The sequence below is a fragment of the Hippoglossus stenolepis genome, chromosome 4, assembly GCF_022539355.2.
Source record: "Hippoglossus stenolepis isolate QCI-W04-F060 chromosome 4, HSTE1.2, whole genome shotgun sequence".
In the NCBI taxonomy this organism is placed as follows: domain Eukaryota; kingdom Metazoa; phylum Chordata; class Actinopteri; order Pleuronectiformes; family Pleuronectidae; genus Hippoglossus; species Hippoglossus stenolepis.
The window spans coordinates 11948973-11967817 of NC_061486.1; the positions used below are offsets into that span (position 1 = coordinate 11948973).

The following is an 18845-nucleotide window of genomic DNA, read 5'->3' on the forward strand; positions in this document are numbered from 1 at the left end:
GCCATGCACATGATATGCAAACATGCACGCTCATGGAAACCACATCTTGCTGCGGAAAGTTATCTTTTCCCTCATCGTTGGCAGGCCGTCGTAGGTTCATATAGATCTGAGGGGTCTTTGAAGGCCTTTGAACTCTGCTAAATGGCTTGACCTTGTGGCTTGTGGCTGTAACCGTGTGAGTGTGTGTTTGGGTGGGTATGGGGGTGCAGCGAGTGGGTGGCCTGCATGGGGTCTCATTTCTGCTTCCCAGCATAGCAGGGTATTGCAGACGTTTGTGTTGATGACTGCTGAATTAAAAGCAAACTGACGATTATGACAAATCTAAACATTGCTTTTATGAAGCAGAGGGGGGACAGAGAGAAAAACATTTCTGTGAATATTTCATGCTCTGTCTTTGCTGTGTTAATTGTGCTCACAATCAGCTTCTTTGCGGTGATTCCTCGTGTGTTATTGAGTGTGTGTGCATATATTTATATGTCTGTGTGGGCGTGCGTGCCTGAATCGGTGTGTGTGTGTGTGCTGTGAACTGAGGGAACAGATAATGTGGCTGCTTGGAAGGAGGAAGCAGCTTGGGAAATGATTTCAACAGCTCTCATAATTAGAGGAATATCATAAATTAAACTTGTGTCTGCCGTAGCGTTTGAAGAGCACTCAAAAGTAATAAATTCTGGATGGTTAACATATTTGCATTCCATTCAGCAGGCAGCGTCAGGCAGGAACAGCTGTTTTCCACGTCTTTTGGCAGCAGGAAATGCACATTTCTCACTCAAGGTGCTTTTAAACACATTGAAATGGGAGAAAAAAAGAAAAAAAGACTTTTAACTTGAACATGAAGCTGCTGCTGTGTGCTCTGTCACTGGAAATAACTCGGCAGGGAACAGCGCATTAATGAAGTTCTTCAAATATGGATCTTCATACTTTCAATAGGCCAGTTTTCAATCTGTCTGTCGCTTGGAAAAGTCGACAGGCAAGATTTTTTTTGTAGTGTGTGTCGTTTTAGATTCAAAGAATAAATCCCAGTGATTTGAAACAAATTTAAAGGTTTCAAAATGCCTCCTCAGTAGTGACAAAAACACTTAAACTGGAACAAGTTAATAAGAAAACTATGTTTTTGCATCTTCATTTTCTTTAGGCCAGATAGAGCCACCTTTTCCTTTTTAATGAATTGCACACATATCACAATTTCTGTCCAGTCTATCCAACATTTTACTATTTATATTGTTTAAAGGCACGTTGTTATTTTCATTCTGAATTAATTGTGCTGTGCCACCTCTGTGACGGCCTCTGTTCCACTCGCTTTTGTTTTTTTTTTCTTTATTTCTGCTCCTTCCAATCTTTGTGAAATCTTGAAACCCAATACTGTGATTTTTATTAGATGTATTTCAAGCTTAATGGGTGTCTAACTCTGTAACAATTTTGGAATCTGACTACCTCATCATTTTACAAATATTAAATAACGATAGTGCATTAGTGCACCTATGCCTTACTAAAGCTGTAGTCGTTAAAAAATCATTCTGTTATATCTTTGTCAAAATGACTGAGTGCTTGAATTTTAATAGCACGTGTAGTAGTAGATAGGCGTTTAGCTTAAAATAGAATATGCACAGATAACTCTAGAGTCAGGTTACAGCTTTTCAGAAAGATTAATGAAAAAAGGCATTAATACACTGAATGTGGATTATAGTGGCACTGAGGCTGACCTGGACACTAACTCCGGGTTTCAGCTCCCTGCATTGACACGGTAAATGAACAAAAAGATGTTAAACTCTCAGTGAAGCGAGTCCAATTTAACACTCATGTTATTATAGTTGATTATTTTTACTCTATTATAAAGACAATCTCGAGCCAGGAAATTGCAATCTTGAAATATTTAGTACAACTGTTTGTCTTGGTCCCTTAATTACTCCTCTCTAGCTTTTATCGTATTGTTGGGAAGAACAACTGGTCAAACAGGGGTCACTGTCGCCAGCATCTACTGAAATACAATAGGGTTAAAGTTACATGGTCATTATTCATTGCTGCGGCGCGGCGGCCTAATGGACGGGGACGCTGCTCGGGGCAAAGCTGAGAACATCACTTGTTTTGTCAGTGGTTATGTCAGTGTTTATTTTAGCCTCGGAAAATAAAAACAATATGGACATTACCTCTGTTTTGTTTTCTTACACAGGAGGGTGTTTTGGGGAAAAGAAAAAAAACGATATGAACGTGTGTCACTGCCGCTCGAATATGGGAAAGATAGGTTTAAAGAAACAGTGAGGATGATTGGTGTGTGTATATTTGTGTGTGTGTGCATGTGTTCCCCGTCCCTGCACCGCAAAGTATGAATAATGATTTAACTAAGGTCAGATTCCATTGGAGACGTTCACCTGTATCTGACACTAGAGGCACGGCGTAGCTGCCATTAATGTCCAATTTTCAATGAAAACAGAAATAGAATACAGACTGATAAGGGTAACACACCATCCAGCTTCACACCCAGTCACATAATTACCCCAATGGGCTGTGGTGAGGGATCATATCCTGGCGCGCACCGGGGGGTCAGCGGCGATAAGCTTCAGCCCGGCTCCCAACATGCAGCATAATTACTCTATTGATAATTCACCAGGAAAATGGTCCCAGCCAATTGCAGAGCTCCGATTTAATGGACTGGACGCTGAAACGAAGAAGGAATGGAGGAAGGCGGCTGTGAGGGTGCAGCGTGTGTGTGTGTGTGTGTGTGTGTTGTGGTCTGTTCATGGGAGCGACCAGCAAGGGCCTTTTATTAGAAATGAAAATATGTTAAGGCCATAGGGGGACCCATTTTCCCTGGAGATAATAAGGCCAATAAAATGTAAAGCAGGGGAAGGACTTGGCATGGGGTCCAACTGTGGCTGTTTATCTGTGTGTCCTGCATTAGCCCATTTATCCCCAGCCTCAAATTAGCTAATCATTCTCCAAGGGGAAGGACTTGGTCAGGAAATTGACATTTAGCAGCATAGGCTCACTCTATTAACTACAGTAAATTTAATTTGCTGCACACCCCAGAAGTGGGCTGCTTTCTTTGCCATCAGAGGGAGAGAGGGAGGCAGAGACAGAGGGACAGAGAGAGAGATTGTGTTTATTGCATCTGCTGCTTCTGGCCACAATTTGCTTGGCTGTAAATATAAGACTTAAACTTGGAACAGTGCAACTCTGTTGTATTTCCCCTCATGTACTGCTGATTACAAACATACGCAGGCATTGTCAACACATAGATTCACTCATTCCAAGGTCTGTTTGTGCCATTGATGGATTATCTCGCCTGGAGACTCCACACCCCAAAAATGCCAATGTTTTTCTTCTCCTTTTTTCTGCATTAGCTGTGATTTCCTGACCAGGGTAATTGTAGCTGCAGTAAATACTGTATTAAACATGTTAAATCAGATGTCCTGTGACTGATGACGGCTTCCACCTCTGCCTGGATCACATGTTTCATGATAATTATTTCTGATTAGCACTGCAGGGTGGCTGCTTTAGTGTCTGTTCTGCAGAATGCAATAAGACAGGATTTACTGTGCGGGGGGAAAGATCCTATAGAGGGGCAGATGTAGCTGCTCAGATAACGGTGTCGTAACCAGAGCTGGAACCATTAGAAAGTAAATCTGCAGCTCTTTAGATACCTAATGAAGCATTTAAAGCTAATTGTTAACTTTCTCAAATGTTACATTTTTGTTAAATCTTTTCTCTTTGTCTGAAAATAAGTATCACTTTTAGCTGTTCACTTTTATTTGGATTCAAAAAGTTGAGGGTGTAACGGTGATGGACATTTCTAAAGTATTTACCGCTTGTTTAATCTACGTATGTCTAAGGTCATGTTTTCATTGGAGTTTGTTTGTTTGTTTGTTAGCAGCATTACACAAAAACAACTGAACAGATTTCCACAAAACCTGGTGGAAGGATGTGGTATGGGTCAGTGAAGAACTTGTTACATTCAGGTTCAGATCAGGAGTATTTCCATTTTCTGTGAATCTCTCAAATATTGCAGAGATCTTTATGAAACAATTCAGACATATGTAAAGTGCTAATATTCATGAATAGGTGACACTTTTTTTGCTTATCTGGATAATGAGCCAGATTTTGTGAATCAAAATAAGGATTTTTAGGTGGGTGATCTTTATTCAGTTTGTGTTTAATGTTAACAGTTTTCAGCAAATCGCTGTGTACATGGTTAATATGTATCTGATGCAATACTTGTGTATGCAATATGGTGATAAAGTGGCCGATCAGTTTTGACAGAGGTTTAAGCTTTTTGTTCAACAATGAAAATAAAGGATGTTCACAGTCTTCTTAATTTTCACACTTTAAACAGAAATGTATATTAGGTGAACATGGACTTTAAACATCTTAGTTGAAACAGATGTTTTTATGCATGTATGTGCTTAACATATAGTTAATATAATACTTTAATTTCAAAGCAAGTTGAACTCCTGGAAAAACTGAACTTCAAACAGTGCTTTTGTTTTCTTTTTCAAACAGATTCTCTTTCGCAGAGACACTGAAATAGCGCAGCTTGCTCTCCAGAGATGGGGATCGCCCCGGCCTAATTGATTGAAACAGTTGTCAGAGTGTTGTCTGTTAGGATGGTGACAGGCGTCTGAAGAAAATGATTAGTTTTCTGTCGGGAGAGAGACAGCTCTGGATGTCCCAAACTGCAAACTAATAAAGGGGGGAAAGCAATAAAGCTCGTGGACAGCAGGTTTGACTGTTTTTATAGACAAATCAATAAAATGATAGATGATGGAAAATAACGGCATCTTAGCTGCCGATTTCTACTGGGGTTTCAATAAATGGTCCTTCACACACACTCACACTTACGCACACACACACACACACACACTCGTGCACGAACACACACTTGAGCAGAATATGTCAAAGGGGTTTTGCTGCATTAATAGAGGCATGTGTGGTGTCACATAAATAAGTGGTTATATTTTGGTTATTTGTTTCCTTGCCTGTATGGCACCATATTGAGATATGAGTTACACTTTCAATTCTCTATTTTCCGGTTGTGTGTGTAACTCGGTGTGTGCTCATGTTTGTGTGTCATAACTAACAGAGTGAATCTCTCACTGTAAATCTTTTTTAGACCAGAGGGCCAGTGTCAGGATCAATACTGAGGACAGGGCTTCCTCTGAGCCCTCCTCTAATTGGCTCCATTTCTAAAGTGTTTGTTGTGTATCTGTGGTTTGGTGTGTGTGTGTGTCCGTCACAGTGAACGTGATTATATATAATATAATATGTATATATATGTATGCGTTAATGTGAAGCTACTTATTGAAGTTGGTCTCTCGTCAGTTCGGATTTCAAATTAGATTTTTGGTTTTTGGTTTTGGGTTTTGATTCCAGTTCTACTCATAAACATCTGTTTTCCAAATCCATGTCACCCTTTTTTCACTTGAGTTGGATGCACGTACATTATTTTATGTTGTGACTATTTTACAGAGCGAAATCCATCATAGAAGATTTTGTCATTTAATCGTTATCATTTTCTAAATGAGCAATGAAGTGAATCACCTGTATTGCAACGCATCCACAATATGCTTTTTCCTCAGTTAGAACTTAATCCATTGCTCTTACTTTTCCCATTTCTGTTTCACTGTTGCTAAACATGCACAACTGACAGCTACAGGAAAGTGTCAGTCAGCGTTTTCTAGCAGTGACCAAAATACATTTTGGGAAATTCATACATTAACTATGGTTTACAAGGCATCATAGGAGAACATAGATTTAAAAGGTGATTTAATTACTAAGAAGAGGTTCATGATATTCTACCATAGTTTTACTTCTTGTTCTTTTGAAGAAAATGCACATTAGTACGTCATTATCAGTAGTTTATGAGCTGCAATTGTAATTTCTTGTCATATTTTCTTCCAGGTCTCATTCTCGCCACCGAAGGTCTCGCAGTAAGAGTGGCAGCCGCACCCGACGAGGAAGCCACAGCCGCCGAAAGAGTCGCAGCCACAGCAGAGAGCGGGACCGGAGCCGGCGCAAGGGCCGCGACCGAGAGAGGGAGAAGGAGAAGGAACGGGACAGAGGAAGAGACAGAGACAAGGACAGGGACAAGGACAGAGACAAGGACAAGAGTAAAGAGAAGGCTGACAAAAAAAAGGCGTAAGTGATGAATGGCTCTGTACATGGAAGCACACAGTACATGCACAGGGAGACACGAACGCACCAAACAAGTGTTGCATCGGCCCAGCTCAATCTAAACCACTGCCTCCGCAGGAGAACAGACTATTTTGGTCAGTATAATACAGGCTTAAATATGGAGCTCGGTCTCAGCTCCTCCATCTGTCCATCCATCACTCCATCCTTCCATCCATCAATCCATCAGTACCCTTCTTTCTCTATTTCCCCCTGTAATCAAGCATGGGGCTACGCTGGACTTCTAATGTGATATAATTCCCTCATGCAGGAGAAGATGTTGATATAAGAATAGATGGTGGGTGGGAGTGCTGCACAGGTTCGGCTTTCAGAGGATGTTTTGGTCACCAGATGATTTCTGATGTCTTTAACTTGGCTTTCCACCCTTTGGACCCAACTGCAATAAGTCTAGAGATATAACAAGATCATATGCATCTCGAAAGTCACTGGTGCTCATGCCAGGAAAAAAAAAGCAATAAATGAGAGCCCCTTATTAAGGTGAGAAAAGTTGGCAAATTACATCTTTACTTGCAAGCGTATACACACCAGAAATCACAGCAGTGAATCAGTGTTGGTGCCGATTTTAGCAGTAGTGCCCTTCAAATATGGTTCTAACCACCTTAGAGGCCTCTCGCTGTCTCAGCCGGAGCGGCACCATCGATCCCTCCCCAGCACTTCATGCTCTAACGTGATTGGAGGCCATTGTAATATGACTGGTGCCCACTTGTTGTCTGTCATAGTGAATGGCACAGATGTGTGTACGGATCCCAGGAGCGATGCAGACCAACCGCTGTGCTGCACATTGATTTTGTCCCTGTGGTAAACTGTATCTAAACTTATGGCTTAGGTTGCCAAAGGCCCAAGTTATTAAGCAGGTAACTTAACAATTAAGATATAATATCTGACAATTCTTCATTTAAATGTCTAAAAACAACTAGACCTATTGTTATATATTTTATTGCCTTGTATACTTGGATTATTCAAAATGTTTTCAACAATGTTCAAACCCAGAGAAATCCACAATTGTATTCAAGGTAACAGGATGTGTCATTTTGTAAGCCTTTTAATTGCATCATATCAGCTTTTACCTGTAGTTTTGCACGTCTCCTGTAACTTCTGGGGCAAACAACGTTTGACGGAGGAAGAACACACTGCTCGCCAATTAGCCAGTCAGCTTTTTTATTCTTCCACTGTTTGTATTAGTCACTCGTAATGGGCCACATCTTCAGAGGTTGTACTCGTGTACTGGCGTAGGTAGGCAACGCAGGCATGTGTTTCAAGACGTTGCATCCAAGAGAAGAAGCCTCTTGGATGAGAGGTAACATTTCTTTAAGAAAAACAAGCAAGTCCAGTTGCCTACATACACTTGTACAACCTCTGAAGATACCATGACCTGGATGACTGAGAATCTTCACAGACACCTAATGGACGACAACATGATTTGCGCCTGAGTCGCGTCAGGTAGATTTTAATTGGCAATGGTGGTGAAGACAACTGTCATGATCCCACGCTGCTTTACGACGTCATCAAACTCAACCCTTTGTTATAGTTTTGATTGTGACAACCCTAGCGGCCAAAGTCCATATGTAAAGATCAAGTTGTGATTAGAGTTTAAATATATTATACACATCCAAATGTTATTTCAGACAGTAATTAGCTGCTTCTTGGCTTTTCAAACAAAGTGGTACTTAAATCATGTTAAAGTAAAATTTGACCACACATGAACTTGTCAGAGAGAAAACAGTAAATCCAATGGAAGGCTGAGAAAATACCACCTCAAAGTGTTTTCTCTGGATAGAAATATGTCGTAATAGCCAAATGGCAATTTAGGATTTCACGACCGTTTGATCTGGCTGAAAAAACGATCTTCAATCCTCAGATGTATTGATGATACAACATTGCAATCAGATGATGAAACCCATCTCTGTAGCAGTAAGAGACAAGTGTATTGAAGAGTGTTAAAAAAAAGAAAAAAACAAAAACTTTTGCCCTACTGTCGATCTGATAGGACTTAAACAACTTTTTCTAGTTTGTGTTCTGTCACGTGAAGAGAAGTAGAAGTGGAGGAAATGCTAAACCTTGAAACACAGATCATTTTACGTATATACCAAGTGCTATTCATAGATTTAACTGAGACAAACGTGCACAACTAGAAATAAGGGTTATGCATTTTGTATTTCGTATAGTTTTTTTGTTTATTTATAATTACAAAATGTGTTCATGGTCTTTCAAACTAACGATTCAATGTTTTGATGTATTGGTTAATAGAAAACAGTTAACAGATTTACTGATAAATAATAAAAAGCCCAAACTTTAACGTTTTACATACTTGTGGAGGATCCCATTGGTCATCACCAGAACCAGAGAGCTCAGATATTTCTTTGTGAGCAGAACAAGGAGCTTTGCTTTTAAAGGAAAAGTGCTCCATTTATTTGAAGCCATTACATATTGCCTTTCTTAGATCCATATCAGGAAAACAAATAAAGCTAACAGTGAAATATAAGGCCAGCAGACTATATCTATTTTCTTATTAAGGCTTCAATATCCTTCAGCATTGATAGGAATCTCTTCCTTTATCTCTGACCCCGCTTTAGCTTGTCTCTGTGGAGGTGTGTGTGCTCAAATACGCAAGTTTGTTGATTTGCGTTGGTGTGTGTATGCATTTCCACCTGTGGCAGCATTATTATATTTCCAACTGTTTATCCTTCCAAATGACTTAAACCGGTGGAGGTGTGATGTTGGAATAATTTTGACTAAATTATATGGCGCTGACCTACCATCATAAATGTGTGTGTTGAGTTTGACCGAAATGGCTTTTCGGTGGCAGATACCGATATTAGGGAGTAAAAAAATGCTGATATATGGAATGTATATGTCGTTATTGAACCTTTATGACAAAGAAATATAATTGAGGCTTAATGTTTTACATTTTAACCAGACATTTAACTTTAAATGACAAGAAAACACTTTTTTTTAAGCTTTTGATATAAACATAAATGCACATATTTTATACATTGTTTATTCTGTAAAATAGAAGTTATCATATCAATGCCTATCAGTAGACATGAACGCTGTATGTCTGTGAAAGGCTCATATCGGCTGGTTTAATTATCAGTGCTCTAATATAGAGGCTTGTGTTTTCTTTGTCACTTCACTATAAGTTGTAATTTTCTTGCCTCCAGAATTCACAATTTATCAGATACAGAAAAAATAACAAGGAGGTTGAATGTTTATAAAGGTACACTTGTTTTGGTTCTGGTAAACCATTCAACCGTATTCATCAGAACAATAATAGGGACTCGGTAAAATACACTATTCTACAGGAAGTGAAAGTCATGTGATTATTACATAAAAAATTCATAAAATTTCAATTTTTGGCATTTAATAAAAATTTTCGTATAGCGTCTGCCATGATGTAATGAGGTTTTTGACTGTAATTGAGTTTAATTGACTCTAGGCTAAAATGTTTAACGCCTTTAATTAAAGCTGGTCTATCTCTGGACCTTGATATTAAGTTGTCCAAAACACTCCTGACATGGAAGTTCCTGTTCTTCCCCAGATTCTCCCTCGAGAGTTTAGGTAACAAGTTCTGCTTCACTAGTAGAAAAGCAGAAGCAGTGAGACGTTTCAGGAATATGTAAAACGTGGCTTTTTCTGCTATATATCCTGTCTACGTCAAACTTCTTCTTCTTCTTTTTCCTTTTCATTATTTTTCTTCTGCTCTTAATAGTGATGGGGGTAGGGTCTTTAGAGAAACCCCTCGTTCTCACTACTTACACACAAACACACCATTACACTCCAACCTCATTTACATCCAGGTTTCCTTGCCGGGTGGTGGGAGCGTAGCGGAGCAGCGCGGGGTTGATGGTGGGGTGGGGTGGGGTGGTGAGGAGGCTGAGAGGCTTTATAGTGTCTGTCAGGATGAAAGAGGGGCTCCTCAGAGCGGCACCCTGACACTGACTCTGTGTTTGCGTGCACGCGCATGTGTGTGGTGTTGTCGTCATTAAACATTTAACACTCCTCTAGTATGACAGCAGGCAACTTGGTGCTCCAGCGGCATGTTTTCATGCAAAATTTATTGAAAAAGACGAGCTGTTGTTAAGAGATCTTGTTGCCTTTCAACAGTGGCAAAGGGTAAGTGGCTGATTGTGGGGTAGTGTGTGTGTGTGTGTGTGTGTGTGTGTGTGTGTGTGTGTGTGTGTGTGTGTGTGTGTGTGTGTGTGTGTGTGTGTGTGTGTGTGTGTGTGTGTGTGTGTGTGTGTGTGTGTGTGTGTGTGTGTGTGTGTGTGTGTGAGAGTGTATTTACCCTGACTAGTGTACAGGGTCAGTAGGTCAGCTTTGCTCTGTGTAATCCTCTGGCTTCGTATTTACAAACAGAATAAAAGAACTTCCTTTAAGAATTTAACCAGCTTTTAATTTTTTGGTGTTATTCTCTTCATTGATCGTTTAGTCAATAAGAAAGGTAATTTGTTTATTGTTGTTTATTCAACTCAAGTCAAATACACCAGTGATTCTCAACCGTTTGTTTGTGCCATCCCAGTCCAATCCCATGTGCTCAAGCACCCCTGCATTAACACCTCTGGCCATGCTTCAAATGTTTTTATAGAAATAGATTTTAACATGTAGGTTATTAGATAGCAGTGCAACAGATCAGATCCCGTTTTTTATTGATGGATCCGATCATTTTAATAAAGGGAGACAAATATCACTTTGCTTTCGATTTTTTAGGTACTTAAAGAATAATCATAGCAAGGAACTTTGGCAACATTCAGCAGTGTGTTTTTTTTTTTCTTCTGTCACATGTTGAATGAATCCAGCGGGGATTGACTTCTCCTGGATGTCTGCGGACTGTATACTAGCAGGCCAGGAAGAGAAAGTCAGCAGAAACTGCGGCGCGTCTCACTCTGACATTTACGTTCATACATGCACCTCCTCCGAAGAAAGTACGGAGGAACTGCATGGTTCAGTGCATGTCTAAAAGCAGCTTAAGAGTGTTTCCCTGCGTGGATTTCTTATAGAGCAATCTGCAGTACAGTTTGCCTCGCTCTCACTTTCACACGCTTATGCTTTCGTCCACAAAGTTTTTACCGTCCCCGCAGACAGTCAGACATCATAGTTTCAGTTGCAGCTGTGTGTGTGGCATTCAGTGTAGTTCTCTCACATGCTAAAAGTTATCTTTCACTCCTTAACCTGAGACTCGGTCTCTGTTCTGTACCACAGGGGAGGATCCGTATGGATCACTGATTGTGAATAGTAGTCCGTTACACTACTACTATTAATCATGTAAAACTATATATAATTACAGTATTTTTTATGCAAGACACAATAAACTGAAGTTGTTCTCTCTTAGCTGTTGTTTTGTGGGCTTGTACATAGTGTTACAGCGGACTCCTGCCGGTGGTCTACTGTCATACGCTGGCAGTCCAATGTGTACCGTGACATTAAATATATTAACAATTTATAATGATGCCAAATTGTAATTTTAGATTCGTGAATATTTTCCTACTTAATAGAAATATGTGATTCTTTTAAACCAAATTCTAATTTCAGGTTCGCTCAGCTATTGTCTGTGATTTACTGAAATATGGACAGATATCAAAGATGCCCTCAAAGTATTATTGTGTCGTCAATAAATGCACAAAGACCTAATTTGCCTTTTATTCTCACTCTGCATTCAATTAGTCTCAGTACTTTCTGTGAATTCCTCACAGATCTATCCAGGTTAGGTTCGATTTTACTAATATTATACGTTATTTCTCTTTGTTTTCTTTCTCTCTAAATCAGAGCAGGAGAAACAAACAATGTGTTGTGTTCGTCTGCCCCCAGGCAGATAACTGACAGAAGTATAATTTGGATGAAACATCATTTTTTCACCTGATGTTCCGACCTAAATCCCACCTGTAATTAATGAGCAGAAATGCAGAATCTACATATAACAGATGGCTCTCGCTCCACACAAAGTGACAGGTTTTTTTTTAAACGAATATCTTTAATCACAAGTCAGTGTTTGAAAAGGCATTAAGTGCTATAGTGCTTCAGGCTTTGATCAGGCTTGAATGGATTTAGATAGGGTATGGATAAGGTACAATCAGGACCTAGTTTTCTTTTGGGTTTGCTGATAATATGAATGTGCACATACACACAGATACTACACTGAGCATACTCTTACACTTTACTCTTGCCTTTGTCACCCTCCTCCAACTCGACACCTTCGTCAAAGAATCTATGTGCTTTCATAAAAAGTCCACACCCTTTTCTCTGCCCGGCGTCGACCTCTGTACTTTCCTTTGTAGACAATTGCTGAGGTAGTGGGGGAACGTGGGCTGGCTGCCGTACTCCTCATCCTCAATCAGAGAGGCCTGTCCAATTAGGATGAACTCCTTGTCTGCGCCCGATCACTGTGCCCGTGTGTTGGTCCATCTGACTCAATTTTATGTCGTTTGAGTGAGAAATGGGCAGAGGCTGGGGAGCGGAGGCACGGGGAGCGGAGTGGAGACCTCTCATGGCAGCAGAGAGCCATCTTTTCCCTGTGCATGTAAAACCGAAGTTGGTATAATGAGCTTAGGGTTAAAGAAGTGAAATGAATACCTACCTTTCATTAAAGCCTTTTTTTGATGTCTTTGTGCTAGCGAAGGGCAGCACTTCAGCACCATCCATTATTTTCACTTGTAAAACACCTTATTATATGAGGTTTAGAATTAGTTTTTTATATCCTTTAATAAAAATCACTTTCTCCTGATATTTTTGTCCGAAGAGCAATTCCCATCAATTTTTATGAATGCGATTGTTTAGTAATTCCTCTCATTAGTGTGTTTTCCCCTGACCCAGCATCACCACAGGGGTCCCAGCAGGACCCACAGGCCTCAGTTTGGCTCGCTAGGTTCCACCGCTCAGCCTTAACCTCTGGAAGCTTAGACGCTGTGAGGCAGAGAGAAAATAAAACAAGACCTGAGATACAAGTGCGTGTGTGCGCACACACACACACACACACTCACCACTGTTGATTTTCCCTCCTTGCCTCAGTCTGAGGAGATGATTGTCTGCTTCTTTGCCTCTGTTGAACATCTATCAGCTCATTAGTGGTGATAATACACAGAGAAAGTAAGTGTGTTTGTTTGTGAGCGTGCATGTACATAAGTAGCCCCCGCCTGCGGCATCCTCTCAGCCTGTTGGGAGTGTGTGTATGGGTGGTGAGGATGGGACCACTGCTGCTGGTGTGTGTGCGTGTGCGTGTGTATGTGTTGGTCTGCCCTCTTGCAGGACTCTAGGCTGTGTCTGGCTCTGGGAGCGGGTCTGTGGAGGTAAGAGAGACTTCAAACAGCGTCCTCGGAAGGTTAGGATACACTCACATTGACTAAAATCAATGAGCTGTAAGTGTGTGTTTTATTTGTGTGTGCATCAAGGGGGGTAGCCTAGTGGCCAGGAGCAAGACCAGACATGGGTGAAGCTGAAGAGAAGTAGGCATGTGTGCATGTGTATGTCTGTTTAGTTTTGGTGGGGGCTGGGTTGTTGGTTGATGGTGGGTGAACTAGTAGTGATGCCTGCATGTAAAGGGTGGACAGCGCACACACATACACACACAGGTCCCAGTAGACAAACACATGGACACACAGAGCGGTGCAGCTGTAGTGTTTCTTGGCCCGTGGCTGTGTGTAGTCATTAGTTGCTTTTTTTCCACGCAGATAATGAGCTGAGATTGGATAGAGAATAGCCTGGCCATACAAACCTTATTTTCACTACATGGAAATGTATGTACATACACACACAACAAGCACATGCATACACAATGCCCTGGTAGGATCTATACAGTGATGCGCAGGACAAACTACTGCTACCTGATGCCAGTTAATATGCATTATCTGCTCTGACTCCATGACCCTGCTCCAAACCTGTCTGCAAGGCCAGGACAAGCAGTTCTCTTATATAACTGTGTAATTATTATAAAGTTACAATAGCCTTATAATGGAATTGCTTTAATCTTAAAGAATTCATTTGCAGCAGCATATTAATTTCAGGACTCAAACAAACAAATTCCTAATGATGCCAAGGGGTCTGGCATCCTCTATATGTGACTTGTCTCTTAACCTTTAAGAGTCTTGGTCTGTTTAGGGTGTTTTTAATTGTCTTTGATTGTGTCTTTATATATGACATAAACATTTTTTATAATGTAAATGCTTGTTATCTTTTTAAACCATTTTTAAACATTGCTCATAAGACCAGAATACATTTTTCATGCTGTGATATCTCAAACCAATCATGTGATTGTTCACGCTGGCGCTATAGGCGGCGACTCCTGAGAGTTAATAGGCAGATGCATTGTAAAATGGTCTTGGATGCAGACAGCAAACTTGCACAATTTTCTGCATAGTGGTCATTATATGCCAGCGTGTTCACACATGTGCTGTGAAGGTGCATATGGTTATTGGACATGAAGATAATTTGGGCTTCACCATGGGAAACCAGTTCTGGGACCTCAAGGGTATAAACTATGGATTTTCTGGTTGTCTCTGTTTTTTTTGATGAATCCCTCATTTAGGAATTTATTTGTAAGACATGCACCAAAAGTAATGAAGAACTAACCGGAGAGAAAAATGCCAACCTCTCCCTTGGCCATTGACAAAACCTTAATTAAACCCTGAATGATGTAACGCTGATTTGAGAATAGGAAACCCAGGCACAGTGGTGTAAATCTGCCACATAATCCAGGTTATAATCCGTGTTTGCTGGATTAAAGTTACCTGTGGAAATTCCAGTTTTGTCATGGAGATTAAGGAGCATTGAGCCGTGTTGGTCTGGAAACTGATCAGCATAAATGCTTTCACAATCAAGTAGAAACTAACAAAAGGTGAGCATGCATGCAGAGAAATGAGACAAAGAAATGTAATTGAAAATTTTGGATATTAGCATATTTTTTATAATATATTAATTCACACTGACATATTCACATTTAAAAAGCTGATACAATTTGCTGGAAACTTCATTGTTGTCTTGACAGTCAGTCACTGTGGTAAATGTCGTCCGTGGCTGAGAACGACCTCTGTTCCTGTGCTCAGTGCAAATTTGCGTGTGAGCAGAAAGAGAGAGAGAGAAAAAACTGGCCACTTTTAATCGCAGGAGAGACACCCCGAGCGAGCGATAGAGAGCTGTGACAATCCACTTAGTGCGCTCTGTAATCTGTTTAACCATTTAGTGAGTTGTAAAGGGAGTATGCAAACACACCAGACGCTCCGCAGGCTTTAGCGGCGCACAGGACAGTGTGTCTTCTTAAACTGGGTAGCAATTCAGTGCTAACACAGTTGAGTTGTGTTTGTGTTGATGTGTTTGAGGGCTGCTGTAGGCGCGGAGAGAAGCCAGGCCTGGAGCGCGATGACAGAGACCGGACCCAGCCAAATAGAAGATCCCCCAATCCAATTACCCTGTTCCTCTCTTTTATTCTCTCCTCCACGTCCCCTCCCCTTCTCCTCTCCCCTTTTTTACGGACCTGTCTTAGGAGGAGCTACTGATGGCAGTCCTGGCTGCTGTTGAAGTGGCTGGCTGCTCTGCTTTATGGATCAGAAGAGTATGCAGGAAGGATTATAAGCAGCAGGTTATGAGCAGCAAACATGACAGGCCAGCTCCGATTTAGGAGGGTTATGTAAATGCGCTTGTCGGCAAAATATGTTTTTCTCCCCTCAGTATTTTCTCCCTCGCTGGAAAAAGCCGGGCAGTTTGGTGTGGGGGAAACTGAGTGGTGTTGAAGGCAGTGAGGGGGGCTAAAAGAGAAGATTGTTATGGAGAATGATGTGTAAAAGAGACACACCATTAATGTTTAATTTTCTCCAGACTCCAGTGCCGCACCAGGGGCAAGGAAAAGTGTTGACTGAAGTCTTTATGAGAAAGGCTGAGAGTGAGAATACATTATAGAGAAAGAGATGTTCCTTTTAGTCAGAGACAGTCGACAAAGTGACACGGAGGAGAGGAAGAAAGAGAGGAGGACAGTTCCCAGTTGGCAGACGGCACCTTTTGTCATACATTTGGCCTCTGCTGCTCTGAGACAGATATACAGCTCTGCAGGTCGTGCCTAATGGCATTGATCATTACAAGATTACCTCCTTCAGACAGGGCGAGCAGCATTCCAGACGTACAGTTAAGTACCATGACTCAGTTGTGGAAGGAAATATTGCCTGAGAGGAGCAAATAATAACCGTTCTCCATGGAGGGTTCAAATCGGCAGCCATTTTTTTCTTTCACACAGAAATGAGCTGAAACAATAGAGTTATGAGTTCACAAGCACACACACACACACACACAAATACACTTAAAGGTAATGACTGAAGTACTTATTTGTGTCTGATAGATTTAGCACACTGCTCATATTGAACATTGAATAGCGACAGGAAAGTTTTAAAGCTATGGAGCTCCTCTCTTCTCTTTTCCTCTCACTCTCCTCTCCTCCTCTCCCTTTCCTCTCCTCTTCTCCCTTTCCTCTCACTCTCCTCTCCTCGCCTCTCCTCTCCGTTCAGTCTGCCACTTTTAGCAGAAGTTTTGATCAGAATTAATGTTTAATTCATTTGTACTAATGTCTCAGTCACTTTTGTTCTCTGTCTTGCTCTCTAACCAGCAAGGTCCATACAGTTCACTGATAGTTATCGCATTCGTTACACACACAATTCCCTAACCTAAACACAGTTCTACACCTAACCCTAAAACCAAGTCTTCAACCCTCAAAAAAGGAGTTTGAAATTGTGAGGACTAGTCACAACTTGTCAGCTCTACTCTGGGTTCAATTATACAGTTAGTGTCTCACAATAACTCTGACGTTTGACTATTTCCTTATGTTACAAAATGGCTAATTTAGAAACAAATTTGAAAGTTCCCCAAAGAAACCTAAATTAAGTCTTGACCGACATTCTGTCCTCTCAGTATCTCTCTATCGTTGTTTCCTTTTCTCCTTTACGTTCCCCTTCCTCTCAATGCCTGCCTCTTTCTGTGCCCAGATCTGACTGCATGGAAACTATGTACAGTTGTGTATACATATCCAGGGCACTGCTGTCTAATCAGCACAGTGAAATAAGGCACTTTCTTTCCTCCATGTACACACTCATCCACGCAGACCGACTGAAATCTGTCAGTGCTCCGCTCTGTTTGGAAAATGCTTTTTGGGGAAAATTATTTTTCAGAAAATGAAAAATAGAACAAATCATCTCATTTATTTTCCAAACACATTAATCAGAGTGAATAGTGCCATTGGAACCAATGTTATGGCGTGCGTGTTTATGCAGGTACACATACGCCGCAATTACTGTATACTGAGAGGAGATGTTTCTATGTGGTCATTCTATATGCTGGCAACACTGTATGAATGCATTGACTTAAGTTGTTTTTTTGTCACAATCCTTTCGTTCAAAGTAGCCCAAGTTCTCGAATGTTATTTGAATCTGCATGCAATTCATCATAAACACAATTATGAATCTGACTGAACATTGAAGGCAACTTGTGTGATGGTGTCGCTGCTTCTGACACACATTTGGTCACGACCAGAATAGTGCTGAGGTTCATTGAGTTGAAGGGATTAGATCCAAGTCGTCAGTAGAATGGGATTTTGTTTGCAGGGTGTCAATGACTCTGTCCTCTGCACCTGTGTGTGTGTGTGTGTGTGTGTGTGTGTGTGTGTGTGTGTGTGTGTGTGTGTGTGTGTGTGTGTGTGTGTGTGTGTGTGTGTGTGTGTGTGTGTGTGTGTGTGTGTGTGTGTGTGTGTGTGTTGGCTATTTGTATTAGTGTGAGACTTGGCTTAACTTTTCTTTGTACCACTTTTCCTTGAAGTCTTACAGAAACTCAGGCGCACTCACTCACACATACACACACAATCAGGCATGCACACACACACAGAGTTGTGATATCTCTCCTTGTAGGCCAGATTGCAGAGCGCTTGGGGCCATGTTGTTTTGTCTTCTGACGGACAGGCAGAAAGAGAGCGAGAGAAAAAAAAAGAGAGAGACTTACCCTGGCGGGTGATTACGCCAGTTTGACACCACAGACATGGTGGGGTGGGGTGGAGGGGGGTGTTCAGTGTACGGAGGGAAGTGAAAATGGCACAGTAGAAAACAGCGTGTAGATGATATGAATAACAATGTATGCTGTGTGTCTCCCTGGACCCCGATAACCTGCAGACCAGAGCCCAGTCCCTGTGACAGGCTGGCCTTTGTGGCCATTTTATCCCGCCTGTACACTTGCAAGGTAGAGCCGGGATAATCGCACCTAATCTAATTAAGGCTAAAGAGGGCCATGACTGAGGCTGGCCAGAAGCAGACCGGGCACACACACACACACACACATGTGCGCACTTCAACAAACACAGCTCAGCAGCGAAATCCTGTTTGCATCAGAAAAATAAGCTTGTCATATTGATTATGCAGATGAGACGCTAACTGGGGCTAACTGCCTCCTGGCCAGCCGGTTACAGCTGACACAGGCTGAAGAGGGGGATACAGAGAGAGGAAGAAAGGATTAGAACAGGTTCAGCTCCCTGTTTTCTTTCTAACATTTTGCATGTACCACTTCTAGGTTGAAAACAGCATTGTCCTCACTTGTTAGGGGGAGCTTTTTGGAGGAGGAAGACTTTTGATACACAGTTAACAAGCTGTAGCCTCATACCATACTAAAAAAATTAAATAGAGAAAGAGTAGGACTGGGATAAAGTAACA

General features: G+C 41.2%; 1 protein-coding gene across 1 annotated transcript in view; it reads left to right on the top strand.

The window, feature by feature from the left end:
* rsrc1 (arginine/serine-rich coiled-coil 1) overlaps window positions 1-18845 on the top strand; it is a 120413-nt gene that overhangs the window by 15265 nt on the left and 86303 nt on the right. Inside the window, exon 4 of the mRNA XM_035154616.2 lies at window positions 5893-6129. Coding sequence (XP_035010507.1) covers window positions 5893-6129 — 237 coding nt within the window. The remainder of the gene's footprint in view (window positions 1-5892; window positions 6130-18845) is intronic.